This window comes from Sphaerodactylus townsendi, linkage group LG14, assembly GCF_021028975.2.
Source record: "Sphaerodactylus townsendi isolate TG3544 linkage group LG14, MPM_Stown_v2.3, whole genome shotgun sequence".
Taxonomy (NCBI): Eukaryota; Metazoa; Chordata; class Lepidosauria; order Squamata; family Sphaerodactylidae; genus Sphaerodactylus; species Sphaerodactylus townsendi.
The window spans coordinates 31,188,316-31,208,493 of NC_059438.1; the positions used below are offsets into that span (position 1 = coordinate 31,188,316).

At 45.5% G+C, this 20,178-nt stretch overlaps 1 protein-coding gene across 1 annotated transcript in view; it reads left to right on the forward strand.

Annotated features, from left to right (window-relative positions):
• The first annotated feature begins 661 nt into the window (after positions 1 to 661).
• Positions 662 to 20,178, forward strand: part of LRP6 (LDL receptor related protein 6) — a 115,309-nt gene continuing 95,792 nt past the window's right edge. The window contains 2 exon segments of the mRNA XM_048515450.1: positions 662 to 1,008; positions 11,973 to 12,366. Of these exon segments, the coding sequence (XP_048371407.1) occupies positions 954 to 1,008; positions 11,973 to 12,366 (449 nt within the window). The 5' untranslated portion in view covers positions 662 to 953.

A 20,178-nucleotide genomic window follows, 5' to 3' on the forward strand; every position in this document is an offset into this window, starting at 1 on the left:
GCCTGAGGATTCCGGGCCACGATCCTGCAGCACTTAAGCACCAAGAAAGGCCGGGCTTTTGCAGGACAGCCAGTCCCTGGCAATCCTGCCTACTGCGAAGCGCCCGGGCACTCTTCAGCGGCAGCCAATGCACCCTCGTCTGCTTCTCCACCTCCAGCCCAGGCCGTGCGTTCACCTGGAGGAAGCTGCAGCCGCTCTACCTCCTTTGTGCAGCGGTTGCTGCTGCCCCGGCTGTGTGCATCCCCGAAAGTAGTCCCGACATCCCGGGTTCCGAGTGTTCTGCAGCCCAGGGCCTTATCACATCACCCCCTCCCCAAAAAACGAGAGAGACAAAGGAATCCCTGTGGAATGCGGCCGCGCGCTGCCGGCTCCCCTTTCCCCGGGCAGAGGCGGGCGCGCGCAGAGGCAGGAAAGCACCGGCGCGGCCTTCGTAGCCTTTCCTCCATACGGAGCCCACGCCGCTGCACCCAGGGGAGGAGGCAGCGAGCCACGGCGGCTGCTTCCCCCCCGCCCCTGGATTGCATGCGGGAAATCCCGGCGGAGAGGCCGAGCGGCTGCCTGCAAAAGGAGGGAGGCGATGCGCGGCGGTGGCTGCTGCTGCTGCTGCTGCTGCTGCGCCTCTGCTCTGCCTGAGTCGTCCAAAGCGGAGGAGGAGGAGGAAGAGGAGGAGGAAGGGCTTGGAGGGGAGGCTCGCCTCGCCAGCAGCAGCAGCAGCGGCAGCCGCCTTTCGCATTGAGCAGGCGGCAGCAGCCATGGAGGAGCCATGGAGGAGCGCCCTCCGCCCGGGCGAGGAACTGCCGGCGAGCCAGGCGCCGTGAAGGAGCCGCCGCGCCTGCCACCGTCGGCGCCGGGCTCTCGGCTTCTCCCCGCGCCCGGAAAACATGAGAAGGCGGCCGAGGCACCGCTGCCTCCCTGCCGCCCGCCGCCGGTGAGAGCGCGCCCCCGGAGGGAAGATGGGCGCTGTCCTGCGGAGCCTCCTGGTCTGCGGGTTGTGTTCCTTGGCGAGAGGTGAGGCCTGGAAGGGGAAGCGGGGAGGCCGCCCGGGCTTTGCAGAGGAGGGAAGGGAAGGGGCGCTGAGCTTGCGGGAGGGCGATCCTTGTGCCCCTTCGGGCACGTCTTGCGCATTTGGCGAGGGAGGGGGAGCGCCGGCGCGCTGGGGCAGCTTGGCCCAGGAGTCCCTCCACCGACGTGTCTCCTCGGGACTTGAGAAAGCAAAGCCCGCGTCTGCCCCTTTGCTCGGAGCAAGCCCACTTGGTGTCTCTGGGGCTGCCTTCCCGAGGATTTCCTGGAGGGTCAAGCCCTGAGCGAGAAATCTCATTGAAACGCGTGCGGTTTGCACGAGGAAGCGAGGTCAGACGCGGGTTTGTGCCGGACCGTGGTTCAGGCAGGCACTCCTATGCGTGTTGACTCGTGTTTAGAAGTCCCACTGAGCGCAGTTGAGTTTATTCCGTGGAAAGACTGGCGGACGCCTAAGGCTGCATTCACTTTGGACATCGGGCTGAGACCAGGCCGGGGCAGGCAGGCAGGCAGGCACTCCTATGCGTGTTGACTCGGATGTTGACTCGTGTTTAGAAGTCCCACTGAGCGCAGTTGAGCTTGTTCCCTGGAAAGACTGGCGGACGCCTAAGGCTGCACTCACTGTAGAAATAGGGCCTGCACCAGGCCAAACTCCTAGGTGTGTTTACATGGAAGTAAGTTTTATTGGAGAAAACAAGTGGGCCGTGCACCCTGGTTGTAACAGCCAGAAGTCAACGCCAGTTGCCCTTCCTGGGCGAAAAGGGTGTAGAAACACACACTGCTGTGGTCTGGGAACAGCAGGCGGGCCATATTTTCCTGTGTACTTGTGGGGCGAGAAGGAAGGGGGTGATAATGCATTTAGTCTGTGTGCACACACGCAAGCCAAAGTCTGTACTGCTTGTTAAATGTGGACGCCTTATGCACCGTGCCAGTTCAGTTTGGAGGAGAAGAGGCTATGTGGGGATTCCAGGACCTCCAAGAAAAGTTTATGTTCAGTTCTGGAGTCCTGATTTGGCATAGGTGGCTATTTATTGGCACCACGGGGTGGTGGTGGGGAGAAGAGCGCGCAAGATATAATGGTGTGTTTATTCAAGGTTTCATGTCTTCCTTGCCCCTCCTCCTCCTCCTCTTTTCACTTCCTGTATTTGTGGTGTGTGGAGAGGTTTGGCTTCAGATCCTGGCTTGCTGGGGCTGTTTCAAGTGCAGTTTGGGAGAAATCTTTGTTCGCATCAATCTCGGCGCTATCCTCTTTCGCTGGAGCTCAGGATGTTGCTTGAGTTTGCGTGAGAAGGAATCCAGTCTCAAGGTTCCCCCCCCCCCTTCTTTCCGTCAGGTTTTTCTGCCAACGTGAGGTTGTTTTGATGGACGCTTAGGAAAATTGAATTGGTTCAGAGGAAACTTTGGAGAGCCAGTTTTATCAGTCCTGTAGGGAGGAAAAATACTTCTTCCATCCCAAGTTCAGGCATCTGTTTGCCATATTGCATCCTGGAAATAGTAGACATGTTTCAAATGTGTGATGTAACGCTAAATGCTTCACTTGTGAAAGGAAGGCTGACTTAACTAGGTCTCTGGCATTTGGTATGAAAAAAGTAATCTGTGGGGGTAATTATTTTCCGTACATAAAAATCTAACAGGACTCTGTTTCATTGCCTCTAACCAAATACCCTGAGTTAAGTTACAAGCCCTGCAAAGAGTGTAAAATCATCAGGCACAAATTCTGTTCGTTTAAATGTCACGCTGCACTTGTCTGTTTCGATGAACTTTCTAATACTTTTGTAGGGGAAAAGTTTCTGAAGATAGTTATATTGTCACTAGTCTTTGATTTTTATTTCTCTCTTCTTCCATTTTAGTACCGTTCTGTTTAAAAAGAAAAACTGGGAATAATCCACTGGGAAGTTCTCTTGTGCAGCTCTCACTGGATGAGAAAACTGCACGAGAAAACAGTTCTCCTTTGGTGGCCCTTTGAAAATAGGTGGAAATGGTGTAAAAGCATGCAAAGTGTTATCTTGCATGTCCTGTTGAAGTGCTGTTGTGTATCCCCCTATCACAGAACTCCTTGGAGACTCTCATCTCTTCAGGGTTCGATTCTATTACCTATTTGGCAATTCACCTTACAGGACAGTATGTAATTTTCGTATGTATCCCAGATAGGGGTAAGAAATCAGATCAGTTTAACTGGTTGTGGTGGGTTTTCCGGGCTGTGCGGCCGTGGCTGGCATCTTCAGATGTGTATCACAGAGAGAAGTCTGTTACTGTGTCTAGTGAGAAGGGAAAGTTTAGTGGGGTATATATTTTCCATGTCCCAGGGTGGGGAACCAATCAGTAAGTGTTTGGGTGGAACTTGCTATGCAAAGGTATGGTTGAGCGCATTGTATTGCGGGTGGGGTCCATTAACATCTGTAGTTGCATATGCATTCCCTGTAGCAGCAGCAGTATTGGTGAATGCAAATCCTGTGTCTGGGTGGAGTCCATTGTCCATGAATGTAGCATGCCCTTGGCCTTTGATTCTGGTGTTTTTAAGCATTGGTAGCCAAGCTTTGTTAATTCTCAGAGTCTCTTCTTTCTTGTTGAAGTTGTCTTGGTGTTTGTGAATTTCAATGGCCTCCCTCCAAAGAGAGGAAAACCCACCACAACCAGTTGAATCCGACAATGAAAGCCTTCAACAATACATTGAACAGATCAGTTTAACTCTGAAAGTAAACAAACATGATGCCTGATTCTTTCATAGTTAGAAGTACATAAGTGCTTAGGATATAACCAGCATATTACAGAGAGCCTGTCTTTACAGTGTGAGCTAGACAGCTCTACATCGTTGTTAAAACCACTGGCAAAATGGCTAGAGCCAGCTTGAATATGGTTGCTGTGCCATGGACGGTACTGGCACAAGGCTGAGATGGAATGGACTTCCGACTGCACATCAAATGACATTTTCTAGTCTGATAATTCTCTCACTTCGTGCTGCTGGTTGGTTGAAGTTCATTGCAGGATTGGGCCACAGTTCATTTCTTAATCTACAAGATGCCCCAAGATTCTTTGTCTTCCATTGAGCTGTTACTTGGAAGCAAGAGTTTTGTGGCATGTATCAAAGATGTGTTGTGGCTTAAATGCCCTGGTCAGCAGTCTGTTGGATGGAGTTTGTGCCACAGCCTGTGTCTTAATCGCCAAGGTGCCACAAAATTCCCTGCCTTCCTTTGCATAGATGGGAGCAAGTTCTACCAGGCAGCAAGGGAAGACCTTTCAGGTAAATGTACCTAGTCACAGGATCAGAATGTAAATCAGCTAGGTGGTTTGTAACAAGAAGTCCATCGGCTGGCAGTTGGTGGAATTTGCTGCTCTTTCTTAAATAGCAGAGGACTCGGGCTTGACGGAGATATATTTCTCATTTCCCGGAAATCTATGGTTGCCCTGAGAGCTGTAGTCAATGCTGGCTCTCAGATGTTTTCCAATCCCTTCTTGTTGCAGTCTTTATCATTCCAGGAGTACACTTAAGGTTTTGTGTGCATGTTAAAAGATGTGCAATTAAAAAAAAACTTAGCTGCCCTATCACAGTCTAAATGTTGCTAAAGAAAGGGGAATTCCCTTCTTCCCCCTGCCCCCCAGCCCCACCGCAATTAATACAAGGCAATCTTCCTTTAACAGCTTCTGCAACATTCTTTAGGGAGTTTCCTCATTATGAAGAGTTTCAATAGGCGAGGGTGAGGTGGAGGATGAAATTTGCTCAAACATTGTCATTTTCACAGCTGGAAATCATGACCAGACACTGGAGAGTTGATAGTCTTCACCTTTTCTCCCCTTTAAATATGTTGCTCACGCAAAGCCTGCATCAAGGGAGTATCAAATATTTATGGAACATCCCGGTGTGGCATTATTGCTCTGAGCAGTGCAGCTGTGATTGCAGGGCCGGGGCGAAACCGAAAATGCAGTCTGTGTAAATGACTCTTAAATATAAATATGCAGGGGGGGGGGGGGAGCATGTGTAGCTGTGGTGAAAAATAATTAGGCGATGGTCCTGGGTGAAAAACAGGATTACTAGTATTGTGATCAAGCCCCTATTTGATCACCAGTTGAAGAGGAAAAAGGCAGGAATCTGTGTCCGCTTAGTTTTTATTTTTTCATCACCAGGAACTGAACAAGACCAAGGAACCCCGAAGGCAATAGCAGCAAAACTGTTAAATGTGGTTTATTATATGTTGGAACAAATAGAATAATATATCAGATATTGAGGAAGAAGAGTTGGATTTATACCCCCCTTCTCTCCTGTAAGGAGGCTCAAAGGGGCTTACAAACTCCTTCCCCCCCCCCCCACAACAAACACCCTGTGAGGTGGATGGAGCTGAGAGAGCTCCAAAGAACTGTGACTAGCCCAAGGCCACCCAGCTGGCATGTGTTGGTGTGCACAAACTAATCTAGTTCACCAGATAAGCCTCCACAGCTCAAGTGGCTGAGCAGGGAATCAAACCCGGTTCTCCAGATTAGAGTGCCCCTGCTCTTAGCCACTTCACCACGCTGACATTTTCAAATAGAGGAAACTGTTTTTAATTCTTCTGAAATTATACTGGTAGCTTGCCCTAGGTGGACGCAGGGGGTAAAGTGTAGAGGACTGGAGAAGGCAGTGGCAACCCGCCCCATAAACATGGTCTGACCAGTAAATGTGATGTGACATCACCCCATGGCCTAGTAGCAGCCCAGTCCTTGCACTAATGGCTACCTTTACCTTTTCAAAATGGGTTTTTGTGAAGAACTGAGGAAAAAAAGTTGTACTGCTTCTCTTTAGCCCTCCGCTGGTACTGGCAGCGTTGCAAATGAAGCCTTACAGAGCATAGTTACACCTTTTAAAGTCTATTAAAGTCATAGGCTAAGCAGGGTGTAACTTTGCTTGGAATGGCATTGTTATCCTGACAAGCCCTTGTAGACATATTGTCAGGATTTTAATTTTTCATAATAGAAGATTTGTGCATGGTATTGTGTTCCATTGATCTGAAATCAAGCTTAATAGAATGTCTTACTAATAATTTTGTACTTCCAAGATCAGGACTCTGGTTTCTTTTCTGCAATGCCTGATTTCCTGCTCTCTGCCCATCTTCCTATTTTTTGCATTTGCTGGTGAGAACAAAACTATGTTTTCCCACCAGGACAGCCATTTCCTTCTGTACACGTAGCACATGAGCAGGTTTGCTCTGAAAAAAAAAACCTTCTACACCTTGAAAAGGGTTAGTGGTACAGGATGTGCGCTTCTGCTGGTCAATACACATTTTCTGAATTAACATTTGAGGCATTTTTTGGTACACCAAAAAGTTTTCTTTTTTCCTCGTTAGTGTATGGATGTATAAAGACTGCTTCTCTTTGGAAGGCCAGCCCTATTTTTGTGTTCTCCTGGGGGCGACTTAGGGCATCTTGGATGGGGTGATTTCCAACCCTTCTTCAGGGAGGCAGGAAACTAAAACTTTCCACTTCCTGTTGAAGCCTTGGCATCCATCTTTACCCCAGTATTTTTCCTCCCTCAACAGGGAGAGCAGGGTAATTTGGATCCAAAGCCATCCAAACATTTTTTCCCATCTTTTCGGTTCCTTTTTGGAACCATCTGGTTTTTTCCCCCTTTTTCCTAGGGGGAGGATAATTTTTGCCAGGTCGAGCCTTTGTGGCTCTCCCCCCCCCCCCTTTTCTACCGTTTCGAGGAATCCTGCCGCTTACCTGCCTTCATGATAAGTGACCAATGGACCATTTCATTGTTTTTACACCATGTTCACACCACTTTTGATTGAATTGGGTAAGCTCAGCATGCAGTTCTGGCTAAGGGCAGCCTATAAATATAAAAAAGTTAAGAAAAGCAGAGGGTTTTCACCTCTGAAGCATCCCTGAAGCATTGGTAGTGATGGCTCTGAAGATACCTGATATTGGCAGAAGTAAACCTCCAGTGGATTGTCGAAGGCTGCCCTTAGCCAGAACTGGCCACAGATGCAGGCGAAACGTTAGGGACAAGATCCACCAGACCACGGCCACACAGCCCCGAAAAACCACCAGAACCAACCTCCAGTGGATTACAAAGACGAGCATCCAGAACAGATGATGGGTGCCTCTTTTGACTGGTGCTAGATTTGTGGAAATGTTTGTGAGAACCTCAGTGGGTACAAAATATTACAGGATACCATAAAAACTGGTATCCATTCATGCCTCTTTTCTCTTTCATGCTTAAACCGTAACCTTTATTTTTCCAATTTCAGATTTGGTGTTTTCTCTTAATACCATCGTATTTATCCTGTTCTCTTTTCAGCATGTTGAACAATCGCAGTCTGTTGCTGAAACAATTTCAGTAAAACCTTAAGAAAGGATTATAGTATTTGTGGCAGAGCGTAATGTGCCTGGGAGCTGATAAAGTGGCATTACTGCAAACTCAATTTAAAACTAAATGGAATATGCTGCCATTTCTGTTTCGGCTAATGTTGCAATTCCAAAGAAGTCATGTGTGCCATTCTGAAAAAAAGACACTTCATTCAGAATTCCATGTGGCATAATCGCAGCTTTTGGAGCTGACCCTCTCCCTCCTGCCTCCAACTTGAGGCTGAAAATTTGCATTTTGTTGAGTAAATTTTCCCACTACTGTGTACAGTGAATCTTTCAGTATGCCCTCAAATTTTTTGCTGTTTGAAAGGTGCCCAACATAGTCTGGTTCTGTTGACTGTTTTTTGAATGAGGGGGCATGCCAAGATAGAATACAGAAGGGGTTTCTGTGTTACGGAAGGCTGTTCTTAACCTGTTTGTGCTTTTTCTAGACTGTTTCCAGCTTGCTCCCCTCTCTACGCTTTCAGAAATTTGAGCCAGCTAGCTTTCCCCCTTTTCCCTTCACTCAGCGTCAAAGTGCTCTCAGCACTGCGCCTTCTAGAACACTTCTCATCTCCAGCAACTCTCTCATGCTGGTCCTGATAGTCCCAGGAACAGCATTTTGGGATATTTTGTGAGGCCGCGGGGAAGACAGAGGCAAGAAGGTTGTGCTCTTCTGATTGACATCCCTTTTGTTAGTAAAAATGTCAGGTGTATTCAAGCTTGTATTGGTGATGGTGAATGTAAGATGACAACCCCTGAATAGAATTATGTGTTGGGACTTGACAGTAGAAAAAAGTCCATTGAAATTAGTGGGCTTAGAAGGGTGTAACTCTCCTGTTAAATGGCCATCCCACCCACCCCCGTTGCAATGCTTTCTGTAAGCTACAGAGTCACACCTTTCCAAGAGACTGACTGTGTTATATTACCAATCCAGTAGGGATGTCTGTATATTTCCCAATGAAACTATCCACAGAATCTAAAATGTCCACTAACAGTTATAGCTAATGGGATAAATAGCTGGAAAACCTGTAGGCTTTGTAACCGAACTAATAAGCAACTGCCGCCCAGAGTCGTAGCGAGGGGGAACTGTGCCCAGGGCAAGTGTGTCCCCTGCCACGCCCCCACCCCAGCACGCGCCCGGTGCAAGACGCCCCTGGCCCCTGGGTGCTACACCACTGCTCCCACCTGAAGCGCAAGAGAAGATGTAAAAATGGAGTAAAATTCAGAGCCAGAAATGTGGATCAGTATTAGCAGATGAGCAGATTCACTTCCTAATTGGTTTTACCAATTTTTCCCATTTGCCAGGCAGTTTCTAAAGCCAGTGAGTCTACCCAACTTCTCAGGAAACTCAAACCAGCCACTTGAGATGTTACACCTCTTTCATTGCCACTCATCTCTGCTGGAGAATGAGTTCCTGTGGTTTCCCCATCCCTGTCCGTCTGCACAGCAAATCATCTTTCACGTTAAACCGTCCCTTCCCACCTACCCCCGCCTAGCACAGACACCGCCCTTTTTCAAGAAAGCCAAAAGAGGTCAAAAATGTAACCTGACTTTTTAGTAAACATGGTACGTTAAGATTTAATTATAATAATAATGGAACTTATTTCACGCATCTTTAGAACAGATTGTAAACAATGGGTGTGTGTAGCTTAAGGAAGGTTTGCAGGTAGCTGCTTCTCTTTAATGACTAAGGATTGTCTTCAGGCAAGCAATGCAGAGAAGATGTTGGAAGCTGGATTGTTTTTCTTTCGGGCAACTGCTGTGCCCCAGATGACTCATGTTAGTATAAACTGACAGGTGAGCTAGTAACTCCCATGGATTTATCTACAAGGCCAGCTTATAGAAACCCTTTATTAGCAGTTTGTATATTAAGAGGTTTAGAAATACATGTGCTCCTCAGAGCTGGGTGGTGGAGGATCTCTGACTTGGCTGCTACAGCCAGGCAACGCAGGGATCTACGGTGTAGACTGGGTGCTTGTGGCAGAGTCCGGGAGCCACTAGTAGGTTCACCTGCCCAATATTGTCTATCTGTCTGTCTATCTTAGATTAGTTCAGTCCATCAGTCCGTTTAAAATCTTAATAACTGAAAATATAAATACATTTTTTAAAAAATATCATACTAATGCATAATTTAAAATCACAAATCAATTTCAAGCTTTTCCAAATACTGATGTACTGTTTCTGTGAAAAAACCAAATCCATCATAGGTGCTTGGTATGTCATCAGTGGACACGCCTTTACTATGTGGTTGCGGCACCCCCTGGTGCTGGGGTTACCTCTTGCCCTTCTGCTCCTGTGGGTTCTACCAGCTCTCCGGGGAGTCCATGGGCATCAGAAGTGAGGGAGGAGGTCTCATGCGCTGCCTCTCAGTCTTTGCTACAAAGTTCCCAAGTGCCAGGATTGTTCTGCCAGCGTTTTCCTCCTCAACCCTTTGCCCCCTGCCCCTCTTATCTTCCCTCCCATCTCCCGGGCCCCAATCAGGGGCAGGAGCGAGCCTGCCCTTCCTTGGTCCTGGTGGTCCAATTCCCCGCTCATCGTGTCAGCTACTCCTCCCCCTTGACCCTCCCCTGGTCCCACCAACTGCCAAACACCAAGGCCTGGCCTATAGGCCCTTGTTGCACACCTCAAGCCCCCCATCCAAAAACCCACTTGAATTAACTGAAAATTTCAGTTGTCTTTAAGGGCAGACCTATACGTGGCATGTTAACCTCAGGGTTACAGTAGCTTGGATCTGCAGGCATAGACCAGCTCAATCCAGAAGGGAAGACAACTGGTGAGAAAGATGTAATTAATAGCTTCTTCCTCAAATAATAAGGCTGGGCCTAAGAGTTCCTCCAAGCTCTTCACACAGAACGCAGAAGACAGCCAAAACTTGCTTAAGGTAGACTGCACACTTCTCATATGTGAGCTGTACCCCAACCAATGTCATCTCTGTCTTGTCTGGGTTAAATCTGACATTGTTCTGCTGTAGCCCACTTGACCATCCAGCAGTGCTCAGATGGAGAGAGACCCTCGGCTATTCCACTTGTGAGGCCCCTCTTAATCTCCCACCCTGACAACTAGAGGAAGACGGAAGAGTGTTCTAAACAAAATGGAGTAAAGCCAAGGATGGTCAATGGTATTTAAAATTCTGCAATTCACAAAATCCATACAGAAATCAATGCTAGTTTCGAGTTCTTGGCCTAAGACGGTATTATTCTGAAATGGAGAGCAAGGAAAATTATTGAAGCGTTGTGTAGAAACTATAGTGTGTGTAAGAAAGGCCTATGACAGTGTCAAAAATATTATACACCTTGGCTGGAGGCACTCTAGATTTTGAGGGCCTAGGCTTTGGCCTGCCAAGTCTACAGGTCTATCTGGCACTGCTGTCCAGGTACCCGTTTATGATGAACACCAAAAAACAAATATGGCGTCCCAGTCTCCTCAGTATGTCCTTTACATGGTTTGTGAATTTGAGGTGCTCATAGCCTAGCAAGTCCTTTCTATACTAAAAAGTACCAGCTTTGTTGCTGTTAATTTATTCATTCCTTCTGAACGGGATGCGTGTCTGGTAAGTTCCTTATCTGGAAGGGATTTCTCCTTGCCCTTTTCAGATGGCTAGAATAAAGTTGGGTGTGGTGGGAAGGGAGGAACATTGTGGGATGTTGAATCCATGATGACAGTTGGGAGTTCCTTTTGGCACTTGACATCTGCTGCCTACATGTCTGGAGACAGGAGCACAGAATAGCCCAGGTATTTGCTGGAGCTTGCTGGAACTTCAGTCACCTCTTCAAAAATGCAGCTGGTTTTGATTTTTTTTTTTTAAAAAAGAATACGTATAGTGGCTTGTGTTTTGCTGCTTTCATGACTGGCATTAGCCATTGACATTACAGGATGGTTGTAGCCACAAAATGGCTGCTGTAGGGGGTGGAGTCATCCATAAAACAGCTGCTGCAGCTTACCCTCAGTCGCACAGTGAAGTATTCTTGTTTGTGGTGGCAGCATTTATAAAATTTGCATAGCTAATCTGTTCTCTAATGATCAGTCAGGAGCCTTGCTGGACATAAGCCCCATTTGGCGCCACCCACTTTCTAAAAACACATGGCAGGTGCCAAGAAAGGTATTATTACAGTAACCAATTTAAGGAATTTCATGGGAAGAACAATGTGAAAATCCTCTCCTACCTATGTCTTCTTCCAGGATTCTGTGTGATCTTTGGCTTGAACAGGCTAATTCCATCTCTCCCCCCCCCCCTCCCTTTCTACTGACACTCCATTTTCAACAGGCTATTCCTCTGGAGCATGCTCTGTCCTTAGCAGGTCCTTTTGTTTCCTTAATTTACAAAAAAAATCTTGAATAGTTAGGGAGTCTCTGGGTACATCAAGAACTCCAGCTTGTCTGTGGAGAACTCTGTTTTGCTGCTTTGATTATTATAAGGGGGTAGGTAGGTGGGCAGCCAATTCATCGTTATAAAGAATGAGGATGATTATGTGATTTCCGATACCCATCTGTTTCTTCAGGAAAGTGATGTCTTTAGGTGCTCTTCAGTATCCACAGACTATTAGTTTGTTGGCCAGTCAATATATTGACTGCATTATGTGTGCTTAATCCCTATCTGATTCGTATCCTGACTCAATTATCTCTTTCTTCCCAAGCTGCCCCGCTGCTGCTGTATGCAAATCGGCGTGACCTGCGATTGGTGGATGCCACACAGGGGAACGAGAATGCCACAATTGTGGTGGGTGGCTTGGAAGATGCAGCCGCCGTGGACTTTGTCTTCGCCCGTGGCTTGATATACTGGAGTGACGTAAGTGAAGAAGCCATTAAACGGACAGAATTCAACAAAACCGGGAGTGGTCAAAACGTGGTTGTTTCTGGGCTTTTATCGCCTGACGGTCTGGCTTGTGATTGGCTGGGTGAGAAACTGTACTGGACCGATTCTGAAACAAACCGGATAGAAGTTTCCAATTTAGATGGATCTTTACGGAAAGTTTTATTTTGGCAAGAGTTGGATCAACCCAGAGCGATCGCCTTAGATCCTGTAAGAGGGTAAGTCTGTCTTCTCTTAAAACTCTCTCTCTCCCCCCCCCCCTGCTTTTTGGGTCTCCTTCCGGTTGTGTAGATATTCCTAGACCATAGGTGTCAAACTTGCGGCCCTCCAGATTTTATGGACCACAGTTCCCATAATCCCCTGCCATTATCATGCTGGCAGGGGATGATGGGAACTGTAGTCCATAACATCTGGAGGGCCGCGAGTATGACACCTGTGTTTTAGACAAAGAATACAAGTCAAAGCTGATGTCAGACTGTGTTTTACTACAAACATGTATACAAAGCCTGCCTCTGGCAGTTTTTCCTATATTGTGTTTTAGAAAGCCAAACATTTTTCAGTGGCTCATATTAAAAATGATTCAAGCCAAATATTAGCCTTCTCATATATAATACTTTTATTGCAAGCGTTCCCTATCACTCCAACCCCATAGAGCTAAGTGAATCTGATGGACAATTGTTGTTCCTGTTGACATTATCAATAATTATAAAATAAGCAAAACAGCCACTTTCCCCCAAGGAACTTATAGTTCGGATTTTAGTAGCAGTGAAGAACCAAGGATGAATGCAACCATGTCTCTTTACATGCTTGCATAAGTGCAAGCTCTGAATATCAAACTTTCTGAACTGAGATCCCCTTCTAAACTTTCTGTAGTTATTAGGACCTCAGTTCAGAGGAACTGTATGCTACTTTCTGCCAAAATCAAATACAAGTATCTCGTGTCAATTAACTATTTAAAAGTTTGTTTTATTTTTCTGGTTGAGTATTTGTAAATATTCAGTAGAAATAAATAAAATATGGACTTGTTACGCCTTAGCCAGTGGTCCCTCTAATGGCAAGGAAGCGCGCAGAAGTTTCCTACCTCTGTGCAGAAGTGAGCTGCCTGCGGGTGCTCCTTCTAGCCACCGGCTGGCTGAGCTGTGTAGCACTAATACGGTGTCTGCGCAGCTGTGCGTCTTACAAAAAGGTTAGTCTTAACTGACGTGAGATACTTTCATTTGTTTTGGGGAAGGGGAGAAAGCATTCATATATATATATATATCCCTAACTTGAATGGCTGGTTCGGTCTCAACAGAGCTCAGAAGCTAAGTGTTTGGATGGGAGACCACCAAGGAATTCCAAGGTAGCATCGCAGAAGAAGGCAATGACAAACTTCTTTCTTTTAGTCTCTTTCCTTGGAAACTCCAGCAGGGTCACCAGTGTGTGTGGCATTATGCACCCATATATTCATAAATATATGGCATTGCTGAGTAACAGGTTGTATTGCATGACCATTTAGCAAATATGAAGACAAACCCAAATTTCCAATCAAACTTCCCAGTGTTTCTCACTAGTTGTCCTATTCCTCCTCCTTCCCTTGCAAGGTACTTATGTTTAATGTTTCTAGCAAGCTTGGAGAAGAATGCTGTGGAGATAAATAACATAATCTGGTGTGTGACATGAAAGCCTCATTTGCTCATTTCTCCTCCGCATCCATTAGAGGGACAGGACACTTCCTCAGGCCTCTTGGCAGCCATACTTGTGGGAGAGTTGTAACTCACTTTTGAGTCCTGATTCATAGTTTGAGAGCCCTGGAATCTTGGTTTTCCCAAAATGTGTTCCCAAAAGCAACGGCTGTCCTCAGAGGTTCTCAGATCCTCTACAATTTTTCTTTAGGTGGTTGAGAAGGTTCACTGAAGAATAAAAATGTTGAAAAATTCTGCCCTCGTTGGAAGTCATATGCCTCTATTTATTACTCATATTCGTTCACTGAAAAATGGCGGGAAGCCTCTAATAGTCGAGCGAGAGCTCTCTCCTAGCTTCCCCCTCAATATGGCTAATCCTCCCCCTTCCCACTTACTTACATAAGTCAGGGGGGAGACAGACGGGAGACACAGGCACACACAAATACACTTTAGAAACTTTTTCCTGGGGAGCTGCGCGCGAAGCCTTGCACTCCTTGCAGGCAGGAAAGAATACTGAGGGGAATAACCCCGGAGCAATGCCGCCATGAAGGGGAGTTTCAACTCTATTAAGTGGTTCCTGCCTCCCCGCGCGCAATGGAAGAAGACCCAATCAAGATACCCCCCTAGTCATTCTTGTGCAGGTGCGCCCTAAGACAGAAAGTATGCATTCTAATGACTTTTGGAAATGAAAACTAATGTACCTTTCTGTTTCTGTGCAGAAATGGTCTTGTGTCTATAAGACTTGCTGTTCTCCAGATGGTATTAATCTCATGTTCTAAGAAAACTAGTGTGGGCTGCATGATTTACTAACTTCCTTGAAATTGTAATTTTAAGTGTTGCCAACAGCTCATTAGTACCATATCCCAGACTTTTCTCTCTTCTTCCCTGCCCCCTCGTATCTTCACCTTATTGGGAGTTTGAGATTGAAGAGGTTCTCAGATACCAAACCAGTCAACTCTCCGCAAAATCTGTTGCTGTTCATGTACATTTGCTGACCTAGTTTTGTGAACTTCATTTTCAATAGACATGGCTAGGGGTGTACACTTGAAAAAAATGGTATTTTTCTGATTCAGATTTTGGGAAGAGCATAAATACCAGTATTTGGATTATTTGGTACCCAAGAGCCAGTAACCGCTGGCCAAAACCCTCCCGATGCATACAAAACCAACAAGCCCTTACAGAGCCAATGTCAAGCCAGAGAATCTAAGCCAAACCAACTTGGCAAGCCAAAACCAAGACTACACAAAAAGACATTGACACAGACACACTATAAAATGTAAGAAAATCAATCATTGGAGCCTTAGGAAGCTGGTCGTGACTACTCCCACAATTTTTCAGGGCTCATTTACCATATCCCCATTTTTTAGGACCCATTTACAACGGTAGCAGTAGATTGGTTCCAGCAGTAGTTTCTAGGATTGCTGTATATATTGAATACAAAAAAGAAAAAAGTTAATAAGGTTATGTGAGCTATAACAAGGAATGGAACTATTTGAAGAAGTGGTGAACAAGTATTGAACAAAATGCATGCAGCTTCAAAGATTTCTTTGTGTCAGATATTTTCTGATGAATTCAGTGGAAGCAGTCTACCTGTGAAATTCAGTGAAATTCTACATTTCTTTTGGATTTTAAGACTACTGTGTTAGACATTCATTGGTATATGCGCAGGACTTTTTATTCTGCATGCTATAAGAATAGGTTGATCTGTAAGGAAATGAATTTTGTATTATATGTGTTTATGCATCTTTATAGCCTTTCACAATAGTTTTCAATTCAGTTGTTCACCCTTTTTTAAAAAAAATTGTACAACCTGAATGGATCCATCTGCATTACGTGAAAGAATCCAGAAGGGTTTGTATGTGCTACAGACGGGAGAAATTCTATCTGCTGGTGCAGCAGTCCTGTGCTTGACTTAGACTTCATTCCTTGCATGAGAATCTGGCTTCTTCATTTGTACTGTATCTAGCAGTATAGGAAGGTGTGTAATTTGTTCTACTCTGCCCAGATTTTGAGTTCTGTCTCTGCCTACAGATTCATCGATTGTCCCCAGTCCAGGAAAAAAACTCAGCCTTATTGGTTTTTGTCTGTAAAATGTTTAAAGTAAAGTAGACAGTGTTTTCTTTACTGTTAATTCCTTAATATGATGTGACATATAGGTTGGAGCGGGTGGGTTAATCTGCTTGTGTTACTTTTTGGTCTTGCTTTGCGCGTGCGAAACTGGAGTTTAGATTGTCTGGTACTGGTATTGTATACAGGTAGACTGCTTTATAGCAGAGATACTACAAAGTGAGCAGGATCTTATCTTCTGTGACTTTATCTCTGCTCTTTGGCTCTGTCCACTGACCACTCCACCCCACCCATGTGCCAACATTATTGTCTTTAGGTGTTGGAGTTACAGAGATATTCTGTAAGTAAATACCTTGGAAGGCTGAAGTATTCTCCAACTGCTTTCTGATTTTTTTTTAATGTTTAAAATGAACACAGATCTGACCACAAGTGACCTGGTTATCCCATGCAGAAAGCAGGAAGACACTGTTGATACGTGATTATAATACACCCGTCTGTTGGCACCTTCCAGTGCTTTGGATCATACCATTTTGCGACATCAGGAATACTAAATCAGGGCCTCTGAATTGTGGGATCACCTATGTTACATAAGCCCATTGAATGAAATCATGTGAAATTATGGGGCTAGAGCCAACAAAATACTGTTGCTGCTGCCCATGTTAATATGTCTTAACTATAAGCCTCTCCATGCAATGGATTCTATCCTTGATCAGTGTCTGGATGGGCAATGCTGGGGAATGATTCTGAGACCTGCCCTCCTTTTTGTGACATTCCCAGAATGGTACTGCCAGTTACGAAGTAAGGACTGAGAGCTTCAGAAAGTTGTGTGTGTGATTTTGCCGTCAAGTCACAGTTGACTTATGGAAACCCTGTAGGGTTTTTAAGGCAAGATACATCCAGAGATGATTTGTCATGGCCTTCCTCCTTGTGAGCTGAAAGAGTTCTGAGAGAACTGTGATTGACCCAAGGTCACTCACAGTTCCACATATTAGAGTCCACCACTCTTAACCACTACATCACACTGGCTCTCTTCAAGTTACCTTTATCTAAAATGATACCTGGTTAGAGACCCATTCAGGATTCCATTTATGTTTTCTATCTGTATAGCTTTCTGAGATACAAAAGAGAATCAGGATAATGTATTGTCGAAGGCTTTCACGGCCGGAATCACTTGGGTGCTGTGTGGTTTCCGGGCTGTATGGCCGTGTTCTAGCAGCATTCTCTCCTGACGTTTTGCCTGCATCTGTGGCTGGCATCTTCAGAGGATCTCTCTGGAAGATGCCAGCCACAAATACAGTCTTAAGCGTCCCAGAGAGAAATCTACTAGAACACGGCCATCAGCCCTTAGAAACCACATATGTTAACCTCAACTAGAAATCAGAGATAGTCTGTGGGTTCATGATTCCACAGAATTCTCCCAGCAACATCACTTGGGGTGGGGGGGTCCATTATGAAACTCCTAAATCAGAATTTGTTACAAAACTGAATACTGACTTCTTCCCAGAACTAAACAAAGGCTTGGCATTTCTAAATGTCTTGGGTAAACCTGTGGTTCCCCACCCTTTTACAGGATTAGCTACTTTTGTTGAACCCATGTGCTGTGTGTTTTCATTTCAATCTGAGGAGTTCATAATATTTTTTACTCTACAGTTCTGTTGTCTAGATTTAAATGTATATTTCTCCTATTTGGCAAGTTCACCATTAATCACTTGAAATGTGTATTTTTAATTGGTCCTTCCTTTATGCATGCCCCAAGAAAGGCTGGGACCTTGACCTTGTTTTTCATCTATTGTATGTAACAATCACTTCTCCTGGAGGCGACTGAGGGCATCTTGGATGGATGGGTGATTTCCCAACCCTTTCTCAGGGAGGCAGGAACGAAAACTTGCTACTTCCTGTGGAAGGCTTGGTGAGGGACTTGCATCTGAACAGTTTACTATAGGTCTGTTTCTCCTTTTGCCTCCAAAATAATTATACACGGTGTGCATCTACTGGTGTGGGATCTGATTCACAAAAGCTTATGCTGAAATATTTATTTATTTATTTATTCATTCATTCATTCATTCATTCATTCATTCATTCATTCATTCATTCATTCTTATAGACCGCCCAACCCCCGAAGGGCTCTGGGCGGTGTACAACATTAAAATAACAGGTACAGAATAAACTATAAATAATTTAAGTTAAAATGCAGCAGTTAATAAACAACAGACAGCAGTGCCCGTAACAATTCCTACTAAACTAAACTCTCCCAAAGGGAGAAGAAGAGTGGCCCATAGATGGTAGTGGGCCCAAAGGGTTGGGAGGCAGGGGGCACCCATCAAGCATGACTGGGCACTCCAAAGGCCTCAGTGAGACAGCAACTCCGTCTTGCAGGCCCTGCGGAACTCACCAAGATCCCGCAGGGCCCGGACAGTTGGAGGAAGAGTGTTCCACCAGGCAGGGGCCAGGGCTGTAAAGGTCCTGGCCCGTGTGGAGGCCAGCCGCATCATAGAGGGGCCAGGGACTACCAGCAGATTGGCCTCTGCTGAACGCAGAGGCCTAGTAGGGACATACCATTTAATCTTTAAGCTGCAGGCCTAGTAGGGAAATACCATTTAATCTTTAAGCTGCAGAAGACTCCTGTTTATCAACTGTAGATCCCCTGCTGTTACAACTAGTATGTGTTCTGAGTGTGCCGAACATTCGGACACAGGATTACAATTAGCATTAGCTTCCATCTTAATAGTGACGAAGAAGAAGATTCAAGATGACTTTTATGGAACTGAAGCCTGTTTAGGCTTATGGGGAAGCTTGTTGGTTTAATATTGGTGGTAGGACTTCATTTATTTATTGCGGCTAAACTCTCATATCCAGGCACTTCTTTCTGTCTATAATTAATTCAATATTTTACTGTGGCCTGTCTAAACAGCTACTAACTGACATATCTTACCAAGACATGGAAGCAGGGAAGTTGCCCGTAACGTATTAGTTTTTAAGGGAAAAGGCTTTAATTTGCAGTGGTGTTGACTCGGGTATTTTGACTCGCAGCTCATTCCCAGAGCCAAACCCTGGTTATATTTCTGCATCTTAGGTGCAGCAGTTACTGGGGTCAGCAAACTTTGGTTAGGTTTTCTATCCAGACTGTAATTTGTGGTCACCCACAGCTCTTCACCCAACAACATGCAGAGCGCCCCCTCCAGGATTTTTGAATTCCAACCTTTTCTTTAAATTGAGGATTCAAGCCCAGTTTTTTCATACATGAAGCTTAAATGGAATCAGACCATTGGTCCATCCAGGACAGTATCTTCTACTCAGACTTGCAACGGCTGTCTGTGGTTTCAGGCAGACACCTTTCACACCACTTGCCATTTGGTCCTTTTAGTTGGAGATGCCAGTGATTGGACCAGAGAACTCTGTATGCCAAGCTGGTGCTGTACCACTGAGCCACATGTCACATAAAGACGAACGGGTCTTGGTGCTTCCATGTGTACCGAACAAGGAAGAGTGTGAATTTAAGCGGAGGGTATCAAGAACGTGTCCACACTCTATTAAACTGAGTGACAGTATCTAAATATTTCAAAATTTATAGGCTCCTGGCCAATTAGTGGTGGCACAATATTGACCTATATATAGGTTCTGCTTATGGAATACAATTTATTGCTTTACTAATTGCTCTAGGAGGTCCTACAGCAGATGTCCTCCACCTCCAGGAGAACGGTCCATTGGACTCTTACCTGAAGGGTCCTTCTTCTGGGGGCAGGAGGACATCTGGGCCCTCCCTATCTCATTAGTTCTGTGTATATACTTGTTCTCATGTTCTGTGTTGAGCTGTTATTCATGTTTAAGTATTCTTCGTTACTACTAGGCCAAAAGCGTACTGGCCAAAATGGCGCCCAGGCTCAGCACAGGAAGTTAGGGTTAGGGAGAAGGACCCTCACAGAAGAGTCCAGTGGACCGTTTTTGGTCACTTACAAGGTGAACCCCTATAATGGGAATTGATAGGATTTTATTCAGGGCTTTAAACTACAGAACTTCAAATGGAGATTGAGAGCATTTGGTAAAGTTCTGACAAGGACTTCTTTGGGGTGCTGTGTGGTTTCCGGGCTATGTGGCCGTGTTCTAGCCGTGTTCTAGAACACGGCCATAGAGCCCGGAAACCACGCAGCACCCCAGTGATTCCGGCCGTGAAAGCCTTCAACAATACAAAGAACTTCTTTCTTCCTTCAATATGTAGAATGAATTTAACACCCCACCCCACCCCACCCCCCATTACTGCGCAAATTCTCCTGTTACTAATATGATTCTGCTGTTGTCTTT